The 20,911-nt window shown below is 45.0% G+C and overlaps 1 protein-coding gene across 7 annotated transcripts in view; it reads right to left on the bottom strand.

Moving 5' to 3' along the window:
* The window catches only part of LOC144691642 (nipped-B-like protein), a 564,605-nt gene that overhangs the window by 6,883 nt on the left and 536,811 nt on the right, over positions 1-20,911 (bottom strand). For all 7 annotated transcript variants that reach the window (XM_078559979.1, XM_078559947.1, XM_078559954.1 and 4 more), the window contains 2 exons: positions 14,487-14,767; positions 5,170-5,344 (listed from right to left, as the gene is read on the bottom strand). In XM_078559979.1, the coding sequence (XP_078416105.1) occupies positions 5,170-5,344; positions 14,487-14,767 (456 nt within the window). The remainder of the gene's footprint in view (positions 1-5,169; positions 5,345-14,486; positions 14,768-20,911) is intronic.

Here is a 20,911-nt window from a genome sequence, read left to right as displayed (position 1 = left end):
GAGCAGGACTTGGAAAATTGGCTCCTCAAGCCTGCTCTGCCATTCAATAAGATCAAAGTTATTCTGCTTGTGACCCAGCCTCCACTTTTCTATCTGTTCCCCCATAACCCTGGACTCCCTTGAGATCAAGAATCTGCTTCACTTTGTCTTGAATATATTCAATGACCCAGCCTCCATTGCTCTGTGGGGAAGAGAATTCCAAAGACTAATGACCCTCAGATAAGAAATTCCTCCTCATCTTGGTCACCTAGTTCTAGATTCCTTCCAGAGAAGCACCCTCTCAGCATCTATCATGTCAAGCCCCCTCTTGTACATTTCAATAAAGTCACCTCTCATTCTTCTAAACTCCAACGAGTATAGGCCAACCTGCTCAACCTTTCCTCATAAGAAAACCTCTTCATTCCAGGAATCAGCTGAGTAAACTGTTCCAATGCAAGTACATCTATTCTTCTGTAAGGAGGCCAAAACGGCACACAATACTCTTGATATGGTCTCACTAATGTCCTGTACAGCTGTAGCAAGATTTCCTTATTTTTATACTCCAACCCCCTTGCAGTAAAAGCAAACATTCCAGTTACCTGCTTAATTGCTTGCTGTACCTGCATGTTAACTTTTTGTGATTCATATACAAGGACACCCAAATCCCTCTGTACTTCAGCATTCTGCGGTCTTTCTATATTTAAATAATATTCTGCTTTTCTATTCTTCCTGAGAGCCTCACATTTTCCCACATTATGCTCTCATCTGCCAAATTTTTGAACACTCACTTAACCTATATTTCTCTTTGAGTCCTCCTCACCTCTTGCTTTCCTGTTTTTGTATCATCAGCCAATTTCATTACAATACACTCTAGTCCTTCATCTAAGTCATTAATATTATCACGACAGCGGACTAACGCTACTAACTACCTATGGGCATATGGAACTTTTTTTCTTATAAGTAAGACCTGTGTCTTTAAAGAAATACAAGTAAAGTGTGATCAAAAGATGGCTGATAATGTAAAGTGATCACATTCGAGAAAATTCCTATGTGGATTATACTCTCAGACCTGTCCTGAGAACATAGAATGTCACATCTGAAGAGGTGTCATGGCCTTCTTTGAACAGAGACTTGAAAGGAAGATATGGAAAATGCAAAAGGCTGGACTTTTAATCTCGCGTGTTTGCGGAGACATTGGAGACTGATTCCCATATCTTAGCAGTCATCCAAAAATCCGCCTCCTGTTGATTTCTCATAGATGTCTAGAGCACAGGAGGCCATTCGACCCATCGTGTCTGCGCCGGTCAACAAAGATCTGACTACACTAATCCCATTTAAGGATGTGCTAGCCCTGGAGAGGGTCCAGAGGAGGTTCACGAGAACGATCCCAGGAATGAAAGGCTTAACATATGAGGAACGTTTGAGGACTCTGAGTCTATACTCGATGGAGTTTAGAAGGATGAGGGGGGATCTGATTGAAACTTACAGAATACTGAAAGGCCTGGATAGAGTGGACGTGGGGAAGATGTTTCCATTAGTAGGAGAGACTAGGACCCGAGGGCACAGCCTCAGAGTAAAGGGAAGACCTTTTAGAACAGAGATGAGGAGAAACTTCTTTAGCCAGAGAGTGGTGAATCTATGGAATTCATTGCCACAGAAGGCTGGGGAGGCCAGGTCATTGAGTGTATTTAAGACGGAGATAGATAGGTTCTTGATTGGTAAGGGGATCAAAGGTTACGGGGAAAAGGCAGGAGAATGGGGTTGAGAAACTTATCAGCCATAATTAAATGGCGGAGCAGACTCGATGGGCCAAATGGCCTAATTTCTGCTCCTATGTCTTATGGTCTTATCTATTTTCCAGCGCTTGGCTCATACCCATGGAGGCTATGACAACACAAGTGAAAATCTAAAAACTTCTTAGATGTTAGGAGAGTTTCTGACTTAACCACCCTTTCAGGCAGTGAGTTCCAGGTTCCCACCACCCTGTGGGTGAAAACATTTCTCCTCAACTCCCCTCTTAGCCTTCTACCTCTTACCTTAAATCTATGCCCCCCCGGTTATTGACCCCTCTACTAATGGAAAAAGTGCCTTCCTATCCACCCTATCTATGCCCCTCATAATCTTATACATCTCTATCAGGTCCCTCTCAACCTTCGCTGCTCCAAGGAAAACAACCCCAGCCTATCCAATCTTTCCTCATAGCTCAGACCCTCCAGTCCAGGCAGCATCCTGGTAAATCTCCTCTACACCCTCTCCAGTGCAATCACATCCTTACTATAATGTGGTGACCAGAACTGCACACAGTACTCCAGTTGTGGCCTAACCAGCGTTTTATACAATTGCAGCACAACCTCTCTGCTCTTGTATTCTATGCCTTGGTTAATAAAGGCAAGTATCTCATATGCCTTCTTAACCACCTTATCTACCTGCTCTGCTACCTTCAGGGATCTGTGGATTTGCACACCAAGGTCCCTCTAATCTTCAGTTCCTACCATTTATAGTGTAATCCCCTGCCTTGTTAGCCCTCCCCAAGTGCATTACCTCACACTTTTCCGGGTTGAATTCCATTTGCCACTGCTCTGCCCACCTGACCAGTCCATTGATATCCTCCTGCTATCCTCCTCACTATTTACCATCCTACCAATTTTCATGTCATTCGTGAACTTCTTGATCATACCCCCTACATTTAAGTTCAAGTCATTTATGTGCAGCACAAACAGCAAGGGCCCCAGCACTGAGCCCTGCGGAACCCCACTGGAAACAGACCTCCAGCCACAGAAACATCCCTTTACCATCACCCTCTGCTTCCTGCCTCTCAGCCAATTTTGGATCCAACGTGCCACTTTTCCTTGGATCCCATGGGCTCTTACTTTCTTGACCAGTCTGCCATGAAGGACCTTAACAAAAGCCTTGCTAAAGTCCATGTCGACCACGTCAAATGCATTACCCTCATCAACATTCCTGGTTACCTCCTGAAAAAATTCAATCAAATCAGTCAAACATGACCTGCCCATGGCATATCCATGCTTACTATCCCTGATCAACCTGTGTCTCTTCAAGTGCAGATATATTCTATCCCTCAGAATTCTTTCTAGTAACTTCCGCACCACCTAAGTTAGAATGAATGGCCTGTAATTTCCTAGTCTATCCCCATCTCCCTTTTTTAATAATGGGATAATGTTAGCAGTCCTCTGGCACCTCACCTGTGACCAGAGAGGATTTGAAAATTACTGCCAGGGCCCCTGATATCTCTTCTCTTGCCTCCCTCAACAGCCTGGGATACATCTCATCCGAGCCTGCGGATTTATCCACTTTTAAGGCTGCTAAACCCGCTAGTACCTCCTCTCTATGTTAATTTCCTCTAATATTTCAGTCCTCTACCCTGATGTCTATACCTGCATCGTCCTTTTTCATTGTGAACACCAATACAAAGTATTCATTGAGGACTGTACCCACACCTTCCGGGCCCACACACAGATTACCTCTATGGTCCCGAATTGGCCCTACTCCTTCCCTGGTTATTCTCTTGCTCTTTATATATTTAAAAAATCCCTTTGGGTTTTCCTTTATTCTACCCACCAATGCTTTCTCATGTACTCTCTTAGCTTTCCTAGTTTGCTTTTTAAGTTCCCCCTTGTGCTTTTTATACTCCCCTCGGGACTCTGCCGTATTGAGTCCTCGGATTTATATCTCAATGTGTAAGATGGTTTAAGATGGAAGAAAAACGGACTTTGGGCACAAAACATGACTATTTCCCCTCCCAGGAATACACAAGGAAAATGGATTAAAAAGCTGGCTGCAGACCAGTGTTTGTGAGTGAAACAAGAAGAAACATCAGTCACCCATGCAAAGACAAGCAGGTGATATCTCTCTCTCTTTTGCTGGGGTGCAAGTGTGTTCTAGCAGAGACTACAAGTAAAAAGAGACAAGACAGCCTCTTCAGTTATCCTGCAGAAAGAACCAGGATTCCTCCCATGGGACAAGCCAACAAGTGTCTCCCACAGACTGCAAATTTGCCAAAGTCAGCTCTACCGAAATCACCCAACTTAACGGCTGCAACATACCATCATCTACGCCTCACGGACAAGCCAAGGACTGATTTGTATATTTAACTTTTATTTGGACTTTTAACTTCTCATTTCTCATGTGTTGCATCATTTTATTTTCCCATGGGTTTTAGTAACTAATAAACATTGTCTTTCTTTGACTCAAGAAAGCCTGGTTAAATTGGCTCCTTATAAAATGTAAATATATTTGGACTGAGAAAAGGTATCCACGGGGAAAGGATTTTAAAACTAACCTTGTTGTGAACAGCTGAGGGGGTTGAACAAAGAGTGGATCTCATGCGGGAATTTAACAAATTGGGGGCCTTGTCTGGGACCAGTCGTAACAATAGAGATTGGAAATAGTTGTGGTCCCAGCACTGATCCCTGTGGCACTCCACGAGTTAGTTTGCCAACCTGAAAATGACCCATTTATCCTGACTCTGTTTCCTGTTAGTTAGCCAGTCCTCTATCCATGCTAATATGCATCACCCCCAACACCATGAGCCATCTTATGTAGCAACCTTTTATGTGACACATAAGTGAATGGCTTTTTGGAAATCCAAATACACTACATCTACTGGTTCCCCTTTATTCAGTCTGCTTGTCACATCCTCAAAATCTAATATATGCGTCAAACAGAATTTCCCTTTCACAAAACCATGTTGACTCTGCCTGATTGTATTGTGATTTTCTAAATGTCCTGCTATTAATTCCTTAAAAATGGTTTTCAGCATTTTTCCAATAACAGATGGTAGGTAACTGGCCTATAGTTTCCTGCTTTCTGCCTCCTTTCTTTTCTGTATAGAGTGGTTCAGTTTATGAATTTAGATGCAAACCAATGGTTGGCCAGACCACCTGCTATCGACACACAGTCACTGACCCCGTCCTTGACTTCATCATTCACAATATTATTCCTGCACCTGGTCTGGTCATCATAGAATATAGGGCCAGAATCAGCCACCAACAAAAATCACTCTGCCACAAGGACAGTATCTTACCAAAGATTGCTGCTGCACGGCTGATATAAATTTATTTACAGAAAACGTAGAAGGGGCTGGTTCTGTGCTGCTGAAACAGAATCTTAATTAAATGTCTGGAAATGGCATGCTAAACACTTCAACTCCCCCCAGAAAATGAGACTTACATCTAAGTACTGTTTGACGATATTCCTCTTCACTGTTTCTGTTATTTCCGCATGTCCTACTCCATTTCTCAGGAAATCCAGTGTTTGCCTGGGGTTAAAGTGCACTCCTGATTTCCTGTTTACCGCTTTGTCGTACACTTTCGCAGATTCAGAAGGAGAATATTTTTGGATTTTACTGGAGAGAAAGAGAGACAAGATTGTTGAACATAGACTAGCAGCTGTAGGCTCAAAGTCTAAAGGATGAGAAGCATTCTTGAAAACACAAGGAAAGATACGTCTCTGGGACATACAGCCTACATGCCTAGCAGCACACTGGCATTGAAATTCATATACTACATTACTCATTTGTGTGATAGGTAGAACGTCTTTTTGGCTTGACGGCAGCATCCTGTTAGTGGTGAATACCACTCGTGCTGCGACTGCATAGCAGTAGCGTGAAACAGTTAGATTCACCTGTTGCTCAAATTGTTGAGGTACCTTGCCCTCCGGGTAATCGGAGGTAGACTGGGCACTTTTCAGGGCTGAAAGTGATGTCCTTGCGACTGTTCAGTGGCTAGAGGAATTCCGGAACATGATTACTGACCTGGAAGCTGAACTGCAGATGCTGTGCAACATTAGGGAGGGGGAAGATATGCCTGGGCACCTTGTACCAGAAAATGGTCACACCCCTTAAAATAGGGCTGTCTGTTTATAATGAACACTCACCTCTCTCGCACACTGTTTAGAATGAACTCTCGCCTCTCTCTTCATGCTGTTTACAATGAACTCTCGCCTGTCTCTCTGCGCTGTTTTAAAATGAACTTTCATCTCTCTCTCTCCGCACTGTTTACAATGAACTCTCGCCTGTGTCTCTGCGCTGTTTATAATGAACTCTCGTCTCTCTCTCTCTCTGTGCTGTTTACAATGAACTCTCATCTCCCTCTCTGTGCTGTTTACAATGAACTCTCATCTCCCTCTCTGTGCTGTTTACAATGAACTCTCATCTCCCTCTCTGTGCTGTTTACAATGAACTCTCATCTCCCTCTCTGTGCTGTTTACAATGAACTCTCATCTCCCTCTCTGTGCTGTTTACAATGAACTCTCATCTCCCTCTCTGTGCTGTTTACAATGAACTCTTTCCTCTCTCTCTGTGTTGTTTAAAATGAACTCTCGCCTCTCTCCGCACTGTTTATAATGAACTCTCGCCTCTCTCCGCGCTGTTTAAAATGAACTCTCGCCTCTCCCTCTCTGTGCTGTTCACAATGAACTCCCGCCTCTCCGTGCTGTTTAAAATGAACTCTCATCTCTCTTTCTGCGCTGTTTATAATGAATTCTCGCCCCTCTCTCTGCGCTGTTTACAATGAACTCTCGCCTCTCTCTCCGTGCTGTTTAAAATGAACTCCCGTCTCTCTCTGCACTGTTTATAATGAACTCTCGTTTCTGCGCTGTTCACCATGAACTCCTTCCTCTCTCTCTCCGTGCTGTTTAAAATGAACTCTCGCCTCTCTCCGCGCTGTTTAAAATGAACTCTCGCCTCTCTCTTCACGCTGTTTAAAATGAACTTTCGTCTCTCTCTCTGTGCTGTTCACAATGAACTCCTGCCTCTCGCTCTCTCCGTGCTGTTTACAATGTACTCTTGGCTCTCTCTCTCTCTCTTTGCTGTTTCCAATGAACTCCCGCCTCTCTCTCTGCGCTGTTTAAAATGAACTCTTGTCTCTCTCTCTCTGCGCCGTTTACAATGAACTGTTTTCTCTCTCTGTGCTGTTTACAATGAATTCCCGCCTCTCTCTCGACGCTGTTTATAATGAACTCTTGCCTGTCTCTCCGTACTGTTTACAATGAACTCCCGCCCCTCTCAGTGCTGTTTTAAATGCAAATGCTTTGTATCGGAGTGTGTGCCACTACTTTTGCTGTTATAACCAGGAGTTCCAAATGGTACATTAACAAGACTGCCCTAGTCAATCTATTGTGTCAGCCTGTTGCTGCCCCACTGAACTTATTTCTTCCTGTCTCGACTCTATTGATTTTCCCTTTGTCTATTCTCTTCCTACTTACACCTCTTCCTTTGTCCTGTGTCACTTCAGTTTCCTAGCCTGTCTCCATTTAACCACGGATGTCGAATCCCGCTTCCTTGAATGGAGGCGCAACCAGTCCCCATCCACCACCACCCTTCTTTGCCTGGCTGATCTTGCTCTCAATCTGAACAACTATTCCTTCAACTACACTCACTCCCTCCAAATAAGCTATTGCTATGAGGCAATGCCATGGGTCATAAAAGGCCTGCCGTTTTTGTGGGGAATGTGGATCATTCCTTGTTCCTGTCTGACTCGGGGGGCCCCCTCCCTCATTTATTTTCCTGGTACGTTGATGGCTGTATTTGTGCCGCTTTTTAAAAATTCACTCACGGGATGTGGGCTTCAATTGCTGGGCAAGCATTTATTGCCCATCCTTAGTTGCCCTTGAGATGGTGGTGGTGAGCTACCCACAGGGCTGTTAGGGAGTGAGTTCCAGGATTTTGACCCAGAGACAGTGAAGGAACAGTGATATATTTCCAAGTCAGGATGGTCAGTGACTTGGAGGGGAACTTTCAGGTGGTGGTGCTTCCATCTATCTGCTGCCCTTGTCCTTCTAGATGGGTTTGGAAGGTGCTGTCTAAGGAGCCTTGGTGAATTCCTGCAGTGCATCTTGTCGATGGTACACACTGCTGCTACTGTGTGTCAGTGGTGGAAGGAGCGAATGTTTGTGGATGTGGTGCCAATCAAGTGGGCTGCTTTGTCCTGGACAGTGTCGAGCTTCTTGAGTGTTGTGGGAGCTGCACTCATCCAGGCAAGTGGGGAGTATTCCATCACACTCCTGACTTGAGCCTTATAGATGGTGAACAGGCTTTGAGAGGTCAGGGGGCAAGTTACTCGTCGCAGGATTTCTAGCCTCTGACCTGCTCTTGTAGCCATAGTATTTATATGGCTAGTCCAGTTCAGTTTCTGGTCAATGGTAAAAACCATGACGTTGCTAGTGGGGGGATTCAGTGATGATAATGCCATTGAATGTCAAGTGGCGATGGCTGGATTCTCTCTTGTTGGAGATGGTCATTGCCTGCCACTTGTGTGGCGTGAATGTTACTTGCCACTTGTCAGCTCAAGCCTGGATATTGTCCAGGTCTTGCTGCATTTTGACATGGACTGCTTCAGTGTCTGGGAGTTGCGAATGGTACTGAACATTGTGGAATCATCAGCGAACATCTCCACTTCTGACCTTATGATGGAAGGAAGGTCATTGATGAAGCAGCTGAAGATGGTTGGGCCCAGGACACTACCCTGAGGAACTCCTGCAGTGATGTCCTGGAGCCGAGATGACTGTCCTCCAATAACCACAACCAACTTTGTGTTAGGTATGAATCCAAGCAGCGGAGAGTTTTCCCCAATTCCCATTGACTCCAGTTTTGCTAGGGCTCCTTGACGCTACACTTGTTCAAATGGGGCCTTGATGTCAAGGGCAGTCACTCTCGCATTAACTCGGGAGTTCAACTCTTTTGTCCATGTTTGAACCAAGGCTGTAATGAGGTCAGGAGCTGAGTGGCCCTGGTGGAACCCAAACTGGGCATCAATATGTGATAACACTGTTGATGGCCCCTTCCATTAGCTTACTGATGATCAAGAGTGGACTAATGGGGTGGTAATTGGCTGGGTTGGATTTGTCCTGTTTTTTGTGTACAGGACATACGTGGCCAATTTTCCACATAGTTGGGTAGATGCCAGTGTTGTAGCTGTACTGGAATAGCTTAGTTAGGGACGCAGCAATTTTTGGAGCACAAGTCTTGAGTACTATTGCTGGTGTATTGTCAGGGCCCATAGCCTTTGTCATATCCAGGGCCTCAAGCCGTTTCTTGATATCATGTGGAGTGAATCGAATTGGCTGAAGACTGGCATTTGGACGCTGGGGACCTCTGGATGAGGCCAAGATGGATCATCCACTCGGCACTTCTGGCTGAAGATTGTAGCAAATGCTTCAGCCTTATCTTTTGCACTGGTGTGCTGGGCTCCTCCATCATTGAGGATGGGGATATTTGTGGAGCTTCCTCCTCCAGTGAGTTGTTTAATTGTCCACCACCATTCACAACTGGATGCGGCAGGACTGCAGAGCTTAGATCTGATCCGTTGGTTGTGGGGTCGCTTAGTTTTATCTATCACTTGCTGCTTATGCTGTTGGGCACACAAGTAGTCCTGTGTTGTAGCTTCACCAGGTTGACACCTCATTTTTAGGTACGCCTGGTGCTGCTCCTGGCATGCCCTCCTGCACTCTTCATTGAACCAGTGTTGATCCCCTGGCTTGATGGTAATGGTAGAGTGGGGGATATGCCAGGCCACGAGGTTACAGATTGTGTTTGAGTACATTTCTGCTGCTGCTGATGGCCTACAGCACAACTTGAGTTGCTAGATCTGTTCGAAATCTATCCCATTTAGCACGGTGGTAATGCCACACACCACGTACGAGAATCTCCTCAATGTGAAGGCGGGATTTTGTCTCCACAACAACTGCACGGTGGTCACTCTTACCGCTACTGTCATGGGCAGATGCATCTGTGGCAGACAGGTTGGTAAGGATGAGGGCATGTTTTTCCCTCTTGTTGGTTCCCTCGCCATCTGCCGCAGACCCAGTCTAGCAGATATACGTAATTTAGGACTTGCCAGCTTGGTCAGCAGTGGTGCTACCGAGCCACTCTTGGTGATGGACATTGAAGTCGCCCACCCAGAGTACATTCTGCATCCTTGCCACACTCAGTACTTCCTCTAAGTGGTATTCAAAACAGAGGGAGCACTGATTCATCAGCTAAGGGAGGGCACTGGAACTGACCGGCGCAGGCTCGATGGGCCGAAGGGCCTTTTTCTGTGCTGTAGACCTCTATGACTCTATGTGGCAATCAGCAGGTTTCTTTGCCCATATTTGACCTGATACCATGAGACTTCATGGGGTCCGGAGTCGATCTTGAGGACTCCCAGGGCAACTTCCTCACGACTTACTGTGCTGCCACCTCTGCTGGTTCTGTCCTGCCAGTGGGACAGGACATACCCAGGGATGGTGATGGTGGTGTCTGGGATATTATTTGTAAGGTATGATTCCATGAGGATGACTATGTCAGGCTGTTGCTTGACTAGTCTGTGAGACAGCTCTCCCAATTTTGGCACAAGCCCCCAGATGTTAGTAAGGAGGACTTTGCAGGGTTGACAGGGCTGCAATTGCCGTTGTCGTTTATGGTGCCTAGGTCGATGCCAGATGGTCTGTCTGGTTTCATTTGTCTGATACAACTGAGTGGCTTGCAACCAAATTGCTGTGGGTCTGGAGTCGCATGTAGGCCAGACCAGGTAAGGATGACAGATTTCCTTCCCTGTTTTTACAACAATCGACAACGGTTTCATGGTCATTATTAGACTTTTAATTCCAGATTTTTATTGAACTCAAATTCCACCATCTGCCGTGGTGGGATTCAAACCTGGGTCCCCAGAGCATTATCCTGGGTCTCTGGATTACTAGCCCAGCGACAATACCACTACGCCATCGCCTCCCCTTAAATTCTGCCAGTTACATCCTCAAGAGCTTCACTAGGTTTGTCAAACATGATTTCCCTTTCATAAATCCATGTTGACTTCGTCTAATCCCATTGATATTTTTTAAGTGTCCTGTTATCACATCCTTTATAATAGGCTCTAGCATTTTCCCTATCACTGAGGTTCGACTAACTGGTTTGTAATTCCCAGTTTTCTCCCTCCTTCCTTTTTTAAATAGTGGGGTTACATTTGCCACCTCCAATCTGCTGGGATTGTTCCAGAATCTACAAAATTTTTGAAGATGACGAACCAACACATTCACTATTTCCATGGCCACCTCCTTTAGTTCCCTGTGATGTAGATTATTGGGCCCTGGGGATTTATTGGCTTTCAGTCCCATTAATTTTTCCAGCACTATTGTTTTAGTAATACTAATTTCCTTCAATTCCTCCTTCTCACTAGACCCTTGGTTCCCTAGTATTTCTGGGAAGTTATTTCTGTCTTCCTCCATGAAGACAGAACTAAAGTAGTTGTTTAATTACTCTACCATTTCCTTTTCTCTATTATAAATTTACCCATTTCGGACTGTAAGAGACCTGCATTTGTCTTCTAATCTTTTTCTTTTTACATACTTACAAAGCTTTTACACTCAACTTTCACGTTCCTCGCAAGTTTACCCTCATACTCTATTTTTCCCCTCTTAATCAATCTCTTGGTTCTCCTGTGCTGAATTCTAAACTGCTCTCAATCCTCAGGCCATAGAACCATAGAACACTACAGCACAGAAAACAGGCCATTCGGCCCTTCTAGTCTGTGCCGAAATATTATTCCGCTAGTCCCACAGACCTGCACCTAGTCCATAACCCTCCAGACCTCTCCCATCTATGTATCTATCTAATTTATTCTTAAAACTTAAGAGTGAGCCCGCATTTACCACGTCAGATGGTAGCTCGTTCCACACTCTCACCACTCTCTGAGTACTACTTTTTCAAGCAACTTTATATGACACCTCTTTGGATCTAATACTATACTTAATTTCTTTTGTTAGCCATGGCTGGGCCACTTTTCCCGTTGTGTTTTTGTGCCAGAAACAAAGGTATAACTGTTGTAATGCATACATTTGTTCCTTAAATATTAGCCATTGTCTGCCTTTTAATGAAGCTCCCCAGTCTATTGGAGCCAACTTACTCCTTACTCGTAGTTTCCTTTGTTAAGATTCAGGACCCTGGTTTCCGATCGAACTACTTCACTTTCCATCCTAATGAAGAATTCTATCATGTATTGGTCACTGTTCCCTGAAGGACCCCGCACAACAATATTATTAATTAAACCCTTCTCATTGTACAATACCAAATCTAAGATAGCCTGTTCCCTAGTTGGTTCCGCGACATACTGGTCTAAAGAAAACCATCTTGTACACACTCCAGGAATTCATCCTCCAGTGTTATTGCTAATTTGGTTTGACCAGTCTATATGTAGATTAAAGTCACCCATGATTACTCTAGCACCGTTACATGCATCTCTAATTTCCTGTTTGGAGGCCTATAGACAACTCTCAGTACTGTTTTCTGCCCTTCGTTGCTTCTTAGCTCCAACCAGACTGACTCTACGTCTAGATTTTCTGAACCAATATCCTCTCTCACTACCACATTGATTTCAACCTTAACTAACAATGCCACGCCACCTCCTTTTCCTTTTTGCCTGTCCTTCCTAAATACCGAGTACCCTTGGATATTCAGTTCCCAGCCTTGGTCACTTTGCAGCCATGTCTCTGTATTCACAATCATATCATACCCGTGTAGATTTATTTATGCTGTCAATTCATCTACCTGATTGCGAATGCTCCATGCATTCTGATACATTGTCTTTAGACTTGTCATTTTCAAATTTTTACACATTTTTTTTGTACTATGTCCCTATTTGCTGCTAGCCCTCGTTTCCTCTGCCTTTCACCTTTGCTTTCTACTTTTCTGTCTTCACTCTTATCTTTGTTTCCTTCTCTCGTGTCTCCCTGCTCAGGTTCCCATCCCCCGCTAGTCTAGTTTAAACCACACCCCACAACAGTGCTAGCGAATACCCCTGCGAGGATATTGGTCCCAGTCCTGCTGGGGTGCAAATCGTCCAGCTTGTACAGGTACTATATTCCCCAGAGTCGGTCCCAATGCCTCAGGAATCTAAATCCCTCCCTCCTACACCATCTCTCCAACTACACATTCATCTGGTCTATTCTCCTACTCCTGATCTGGCTAGCACATGGCACTGGGAGTATTCCTGAGATTACTAGCTTTGAGGTCCTGCTTTTTAATTTATTTCCTAGCTCCCTCTATTCTGCTTTCAGGGCCTCATCCCTCTTTTTACCTATGTCATGGACCACAACCTCTGGCTGTTCACCCTCCCCCTCCAGAATGTCATGCAGAGCCGCTCAGGGACATCCTTCACCCTGGCGCCAGGGAGGCAACATACCATCCTGGTGTCACATCTGCGGCCACAGAAAGGTCTATCTGTTCCCCTTACGATAGAATCTCCTATCACTATTGCTCTCCCACTCTTTTTCTCCCCCCCTCCCCCTGCAGCTGAGCCACTCGTGGTGCCATGGACTTGGCTCTTGCTGCATTCCCCTGAGAAACCATCTCCCCTAGTGGTATCCAAAATGGAAAATCTTTTGGTGAGGGAGATGGACCCAGGGGACTCCTGCACTACCTCCCTAGTGCTTTTACTCTGCCTGGTAGTCATCCATTCCCTTTCTGCCTGTGCACTGTTTACCTGCGGTGTGACCATGCTATCCACGAAGATCTCATCCTTGCAGACCCTCCACAGTGACTCCAGGTGTAGCTCCAGCTCCAAAACACTGATTTCAAGTAGCTGCAGCTGGAGACACTTCCTGCACACGTGGTCGTCCTGGACACTGGAAGTGTCCCTGACTTCCCACATCACACAAGAGGAGCATTCCACTTGACCGAGCTGTTCTGCCATGACTTAGTGAAGGGCTGAGGTTACAGACTAAGAAGGAGTTTGAAATGCAGGTAAATGCAATGGAACAAACTATGGCTCATGGTGTCAGTATAAAGACTTTGAAACACTAATCTAGAGCAGGTGGTTTTTTTTGCCTCGCTCAGTGGATTAGCTCCATAGCAATGGAAAGCAAGGCTAATGCACATTGTGGAAAAAGATTGTAAAACACATATGGATAATAGGAAACGTGGAAATATCTAAGAACTTATTAACAAGGGCAGCTTGAGTGCACTTATTTAACCTCGAAGGAAAGAAACAGCTGGGTGGTGAATGTAATTGAGACATATAATGGCCATTAAATGGCAAAAATACTCGAGGGGCTGATTGGCTTCCTCCTGTTCCATTTGAATACAGAACTCTCCCAAACCTTGTCAGTCAAGAATCTAACTCAGCCTTAAACATATTCAATGACCCAGCCTCCACTGCTCTCTGGGGAAGAGAATTCCACTCTCCCAAACCTCCTGGCATCTACTGGAGCAAGATATGAGGGGATGTTGTATGGAATGATGGAATCAATGTTACCCATTTGAAAAATTAAATGATCAATTTTCTCTGTTATGTAAACAGCAAATATGAGAGTAGGTGGAATGAACAGACATAGAAAGATAGAGGCAAAATATAGAAAGCAATCTTTGAGAACTGTGAAGGGTTCAATGTTAATTTTTGATGAAAGGTCACAGACCTGAAAACATGAACTTTTTCTCCCCACAGATGCTGCCTGACTGGCTGAGTATTTCCAGCATTTTTTTTGTTTTTAGTTCAACACAAGCTTCATTCTCATACCTGTCTGAGAAGCCGTACAGGTTCTTTAGGTGTTGTTTCAGGACCAATAGCAACAGGATTCCCTGAGAAGCATTCACAAACTCCACGAGAGGGGTTGAGTCTGGAGGTAACCGAGAGAGCACGTCTTCCAGATCATCATCCTCGTCATCACTTGAGTCAGAGTTGACACGTTTTCTGGACCTGCGGGGTCGCTGTATCTCATCCTCACTTTCACTCTCACTCTCACTGTCTCCTGAGCTCGAGGATTTCCTTTCTTTCGGCAGTGTTTCTTTCAACAGAGACTGAAAATGACAAGCAGGCAGTTTAAAAATTTAGCCGCCTAATATTTTCTTCAAAAACGGAGCCCAGCCAACCCTGATGTATCTGTACTCACTATTAAAGGTACTATCACAGCATCCAGTATAGTCACACCCTAACACAGCTCACTTCCAGGCAATATCATTGAATGCTGCATAGACACTCCATGATACACTTACACTATTCCTGAAAGCATCACTGAAGATATAGACATCCAGTTACAACTCTGATCTAGGCAGAATCACTGAATGCAGAGCAGACATATACTAATGCAGCTTGCTTTTTGGGAGGATATTTCTCTGGCTGGGGAGTTAAGAATTAGGGGCTCAGTCTCAGGTTAAGGGCTTGGCCATACAGGGCTGAGATGAGGAGAAATGTCTTCACCAAACAGACTGAGAACCTCTGGATTCTCCACCCCAGACAGAAGTAGAGTTCAGTTAAGTTGTTTAAGTCAAGAAGGGAATGCAAACGGAGATGGGATGGGTGACCATTAAGTAGGACCAGGAGTCCCCCAAGTGTAACTCCCTCTCCAACTGGTGTACAGTTCTGAATACTGATGAGGGTGATGGTTTCTCTGGGAACTGCTGCCAAAGCCAAGTGCAGGACTGGTTCAGGGGAGGAGGAGGGAGATTGGGAAAGCAATAGTGATAGGGGGTTCGATAATTAGGGAAACAGACAGGCAGTTTCGCAGCTGTAGACATGAATTCAGGGTGGTAAGTCACCTCCCTAGTGCAGGGCACTCTGAAGGGAGGGTGAGCAGGCAGAAGTTGTGGTCCATATTGTACCAATTTAGAAAGAAAGGAGAAGGCGGGAGATTTTAAGGGAGCTAGGAAAGAAACTAGCAAACAGGAACTCAAAGGAATTAACTGCTGGATTAGCCCCTGTGCCACAAACTAGTGAGTACAGAAATAGGAGGAGAGATGAATGCATGGTGAGAGAGATGGTGTAGGAGGGTGGGCTTTAGATCCCTGGGATATGGAGCCCAGTTCAGGGGGAGAAGGGAAGTCTACAGGCCAAGCAGGTTGCGCATAAACAGAGCGGGAACCAACTTCCTTATGGGGTGGTTTGCTAGCGCTGTTGGGAGAGTTTAAACTAACTTGGCAGAAGGGAACGGAATACAGAGTGTAATATTAGAGGGGAAAAACAAGGTGCGCAGAGAATTGGGAGAGGCAGATAGCACTAAAATAAGAGACAGCAAGGTATCAAGTGGGGCTAGAGCAAGAGGGAAAGCAACCAAGTCCAAATTAGGTTTATTGTGCATGTCTGTGAACACGAAGTGTGGTAATAAGACTGTTGAACTGTGGACACAGGTTGCCATATGGAAACATGGTGTCATGGGAGACTTCACTCAAAGAACGGAAGGACTAGGATAAAATATTCCTGAACATAAGGTGGTCCACGAGGTGTTCAGGAAAGAGATGGAAGGAAAACGAGGGGGAGGAGAATAGACCCTGTTGGAGAGAGAGGACGTCCCAGAGGGGTCTAGGACAGAATCTACTTGGTTAGAGCTAAGAAACATTGGAGGTGCCATTACACTATTGGTGTGTTCTATTGCCTTCAACTCGTGGGATGAAAGAAGAACTAATTTGCAAGGAAAATACAAAGAAGTGCAAAAACTATTGAGTAGGTATAATGAGGACATTAATTCCCTAAAGAGTTCCTAGAACAGGCTTGTCCAACTCGCGGTCCATGGGCTGGGTTACAGCCACCTAAAGCTCAGGGCTTGGCCCGCCAAACCTGTTGGACATACAACTGACTTAGGTTTAAAAAATGCTTTAAAGCTGCTCATCCAATCACAGGCTGGTTTCTCCCTGCATTTGCTGCTTATAGGCTGACAGGCCATGGGGCCAGAGTGGGAGGCCGGGGGTCCCCGGGCGAGAACAGGGCGCCTGGAGCGAGAGCGGGACCCATCCGCTTGTCAGAGTGAGGGGGAAGAGCGAGCGGGCGAGCGAGAAGGGGGAGTGCGAGAGGGGGGAGTGTGCATGTGAGAGAGGGGGAGGGGGGTGTGCGGGGGGGTGGGGGGGGGGGGGGGGTGGGAGAGAGTGTGAGAGAGAAGGGGGAGTGTGGGTGTGAGAGAGAAGGGGGAGTGTGGGTTTGAGAGAGAAGGGGGAGTGTGCGTGTGAGAGGGGGGGGGGGGGGAGTGTGCGTGTGAGAGAGAGAGGGGAGTGTGCGTGTGAGAGAGAGAGGGGAGTGTGCGTGTGAGAGAGAAGGGGGAGTGTGCGTGTGAGAGAGAGGGGGGGAGTGTGCGTGTGAGAGAGATGGGGGGAGTGTGCGTGTGAGAGCGAGGTGGGAGTGTGCGTGTGAGAGAGAAGGGGGAGTGTGCGTGTGAGAGAGAGGGGGAGTGTGCGTGTGAGAGAGAGGGGGGAGTGTGCGTGTGAGAGAGAAGGGGGAGTGTGCGTGTGAGAGAGATGGGGGGAGTGTGCGTGTGAGAGCGAGGTGGGAGTGTGCGTGTGAGAGAGAAGGGGGAGTGTGCGTGTGAGAGAGAGGGGGAGTGTGCGTGTGAGAGAGAGGGGGGAGTGTGCGTGTGAGAGAGAAGGGGGAGTGTGCGTGTGAGAGAGAAGGGGGAGTGTGCATGTGTGAGAGGGGGGAGTGTGCGTGTGAGAGGGGGGGAGTGTGCGTGTGAGAGAGAGGGGGGAGTGTGCGTGTGAGAGAGAGGGGGGAGTGTGCGTGTGAGAGAGAAGGGGGAGTGTGCGTGTGAGAGAGAAGGGGGAGTGTGCGTGTGTGAGAGAGAGGGGGGAGTGTGTGTGTGAGAGAGAGGGGGGAGTGTGCGTGTGAGAGAGAAGGGGGAGTGTGCGTGTGAGAGAGAAGGGGGAGTGTGCGTGTGAGAGAGAAGGGGGAGTGTGTGTGTATATTTCTGGCTTACTCCCAGTCTCACTTCTTATTCACCAACACACACACTCAGTGGGTGAGGGTGAGTGAGTAAGCACCCCAAGGCTGGTACTGAGTCAGATACACACACACTCACCCTTTAATGGTCATCTTTATTTACTCATTTTTTAAATTATCAATTTATTGCTTTGATATGCTTTGTTTGCTCATCAAGTTGTTTGTCTTCATACTTCAGCATGTTTTTGAAATTCATGTTTGATGTTGTGTCAAACCTTAACTTGCCAAAATGTGCTCATCGACTCTGAGTGAGGAAGAAGCTGAAATGTGGCCCCCTCCATACAAAAAGGTTGAACAAGCCAACTGTCCTAGAGTGTATTCAGAATAATTTTCTAGATCATTATATTTCCAGTCCAACTAAGGAGGAGACATTGCTAAACTTGGTTCTGGGGAATGAGGTGGATCAACTATATCAAGTGTCAACAGTGGAAATTAGGGAACAGTGAATATAGCATCTCAAGTTTTTAGTTAGCTATGGAAAATGGCAAGGTGCAACCTAAAATAAAAATAATTAATTGGGAGTGGAAAAATTGGCAACTGGCAAAACTGAACAAATCTGGCCCAAGTAAATTGGAATCAAAGATAAAGATGTAATTGAACAATGGATGACTTTAAAGAGGTGGTGGTTCAGGTACAGGTGAGGCACATTTCCATAAGGGGAAAGGTAGGATAAATAAAGCCAGAGTGCTCTGGATGCCAAAAGAGATAGAGTAAGATGAAACAGAAAAAGGGTGTGCATGAGAACCAGAATGATTATAAAAAGTTCAAAGAAGCGTAAAAAGAAATACCACCAGCAAAGAACAAGCATGAAAAGAGACTAACAGCTAAGATAAAAAGAAATCCAAAAGTCGTCTGCAGGCAAATCAATAGTAAAAGGGTGGTAAAGGGAGGAGTAATTCTGATTAGGGAACAGACAGGAATTTATGCATGGAGGCAGAGGGCATGGCTAAGATACTAAATGCGTACTTTGCAACTGTCTTTACCAAGAAAGAAGGAGGTAGTTGAGACACAAGATGGACTAAAATTGATAAAGAGCAGCATTAGAAAGGTCAGCTGGACTAAAGGTTGATAGGTCACCAGAACCAGATGGGATGTATCTGATGATATTGAGGGAAGTAGGATTGGACATTGAGGCACTGCTCAATCTTCAAACTCTCCTTAGATACAGGACTGGAGAACTGCAAATGTCACATCCTTGTTCAAAAAGGATGCAATGTTAAACCCAGCAGCTACATGTCAGCCAGTTTAACGAGGGCAGTAGGGAAGCTTTTGGAAATGATAATCTGGGATAAAAATCAACAGTCACTTGGACAAATATGGATTAAATAAGGAAAGCCAGCATGAATCTGTCCATGTCAAATTGTGTTTAATTAATTTGACTTTGCTTTTTGATGAGGTAACAGAGAGAGTTGATGAGGATAATGCAAACTTCCATAAGGCATTTGATAAAGTGCCACACAATGGGCTAATCAGCAAAATTGAAGCCCATGGAATAAAAGGGGCAATAGTAGCATGGACTGAAGGATGGTATATGGACAGGTTCCACAGGGGTTGGGACTAGGACCACATGCTTTTCTTGCTTTATACTGATGGCCTAGACTTGGGGGTGGAGGGCACAATTTCAAAATTTGCAGATGGCATAAAACTTGGAAGCATTGTGAACTGTGAGGAGGATAGTGTGGAACTTCAAAAGGACCTAGAGAGTTTGGTGGAATGGGTGGACAAGTGGCAGATGAAATTTAACACAGCGAAGTGTGAAGTGATACATTTTCGTAGAAGGAACACAGACTACAAAATAAACAGTATACTATTCTAAAGTGGCTGCAGGAGCAGAGGGTGACAGAACAGGTTGAGAGAGTGGTTAGTAAAGCATACAAAATCCTAGACTTTATCAATAGGGACAGAGTACAAACATAAGGAAGTTATGCTAAACCTGTAAAAAAAAACGCTGGTTCAGATTGTGTCCAGTTCTGGGCACCACACTGGAAGTGAAGGGTTTAGAGATTGTGCTTTTCTGCACAATCATGAGCATGGAACTTCAGTTACATAGATAGATTGGAAAAATTGACCTTGAAGGTTGAGAAAAGACTCGATACAGGGTATTCAAAATGAGAGTGGATAGGGAGAAACTGTTGGTGGAAGGATTGAAAACCAGAGGACAGATTTAGGGTAATTGGTAAAAGAAGCAACAGCAACATGAGGAAAAACTTTTTCACACAGCGAGTGGTTAGGATCTGGAATGCACTGCCTGACAATTGGGTGGAGGCAGCTTCAAACATGGCATTCAAAAGGGAACTGGATAATTATCTAAAAAGGAAAATGTGCAGGGTTACAGGGAAAAGATGAGGGAGTGGCACTAGATAAATAGCTCCATGAGAGGGCTGGCACAGACAGTCACAATGGGTTGAATGGCCTCCTTCTATGCTGTAACCATTTTATGATTCTAGTGGTGTCTTGAAAAGATCAATGTTTGGGCCTCAACTAGTCACCCTATTTATTAAATGGCTTAGACAGTGGCACAGAAAGCTACAAATCCAAATTTTCTGATCACAGATTAATAGGCAACATTGTAAGCAGTGTAGTTGGAAGCATGAACTTATAAGGAGTTATTGATAGATTAAGTGAAGGAGTAAAGCTGTGACTGTCATGAAGATATATTAATGCCTATAATGCTATTGGAAATTATTTTAAATTTGAATTGTAGTAGGGCCTGTGTCTATGTGTGCCTTAATTGGATTAAGGCCAGCTAGTCTGGGTGCTTTGATATTTGGTAGTTTTGAGATGTTGATTAGATAAAAGTAAGGAGGAAAAGGTAAAGTGTACATTTTCATTTGTGGAATAAAGCATTCAAGAGTGGGAGTAAAATCTTGCACCTAGCTGGGAGACGCCAAGCAATGTGGTTATATTACTAATAAAATTGGTGGAATGAAAGGATTATTGTTAGGAGAGGTAAAATTTAAAAAACCTAGTAAGACAATGGAAAATTTACATTCAAAGGGGAAGCTAGGTATAAACAGAGAGGAGTTTGTGTGTGTAAGTCAGAGGCATTTAAGATCTAACCAGCCTGTAAGCCTACAACGGTGTCTGCAAAGAAACCTTTTTTTGAATTCGTGAGGTCAAATGTGCTTTGCCTGCTTATTGTTGCCTTGGTGAAGATTTACCTGGGAGTGATTAATTCGGGGATTTGTTTAAAAGTTATTATGGTAGTAATTTGTAGACATGTGTATATATTTAATTTGTTA

This window comes from Cetorhinus maximus, chromosome 2 (assembly GCF_964194155.1).
Source record: "Cetorhinus maximus chromosome 2, sCetMax3.hap1.1, whole genome shotgun sequence".
Classification (NCBI taxonomy): domain Eukaryota; kingdom Metazoa; phylum Chordata; class Chondrichthyes; order Lamniformes; family Cetorhinidae; genus Cetorhinus; species Cetorhinus maximus.
Note: the sequence above shows the minus strand (reverse complement) of the source record. Positions and strands in the feature narration are given on the sequence as shown.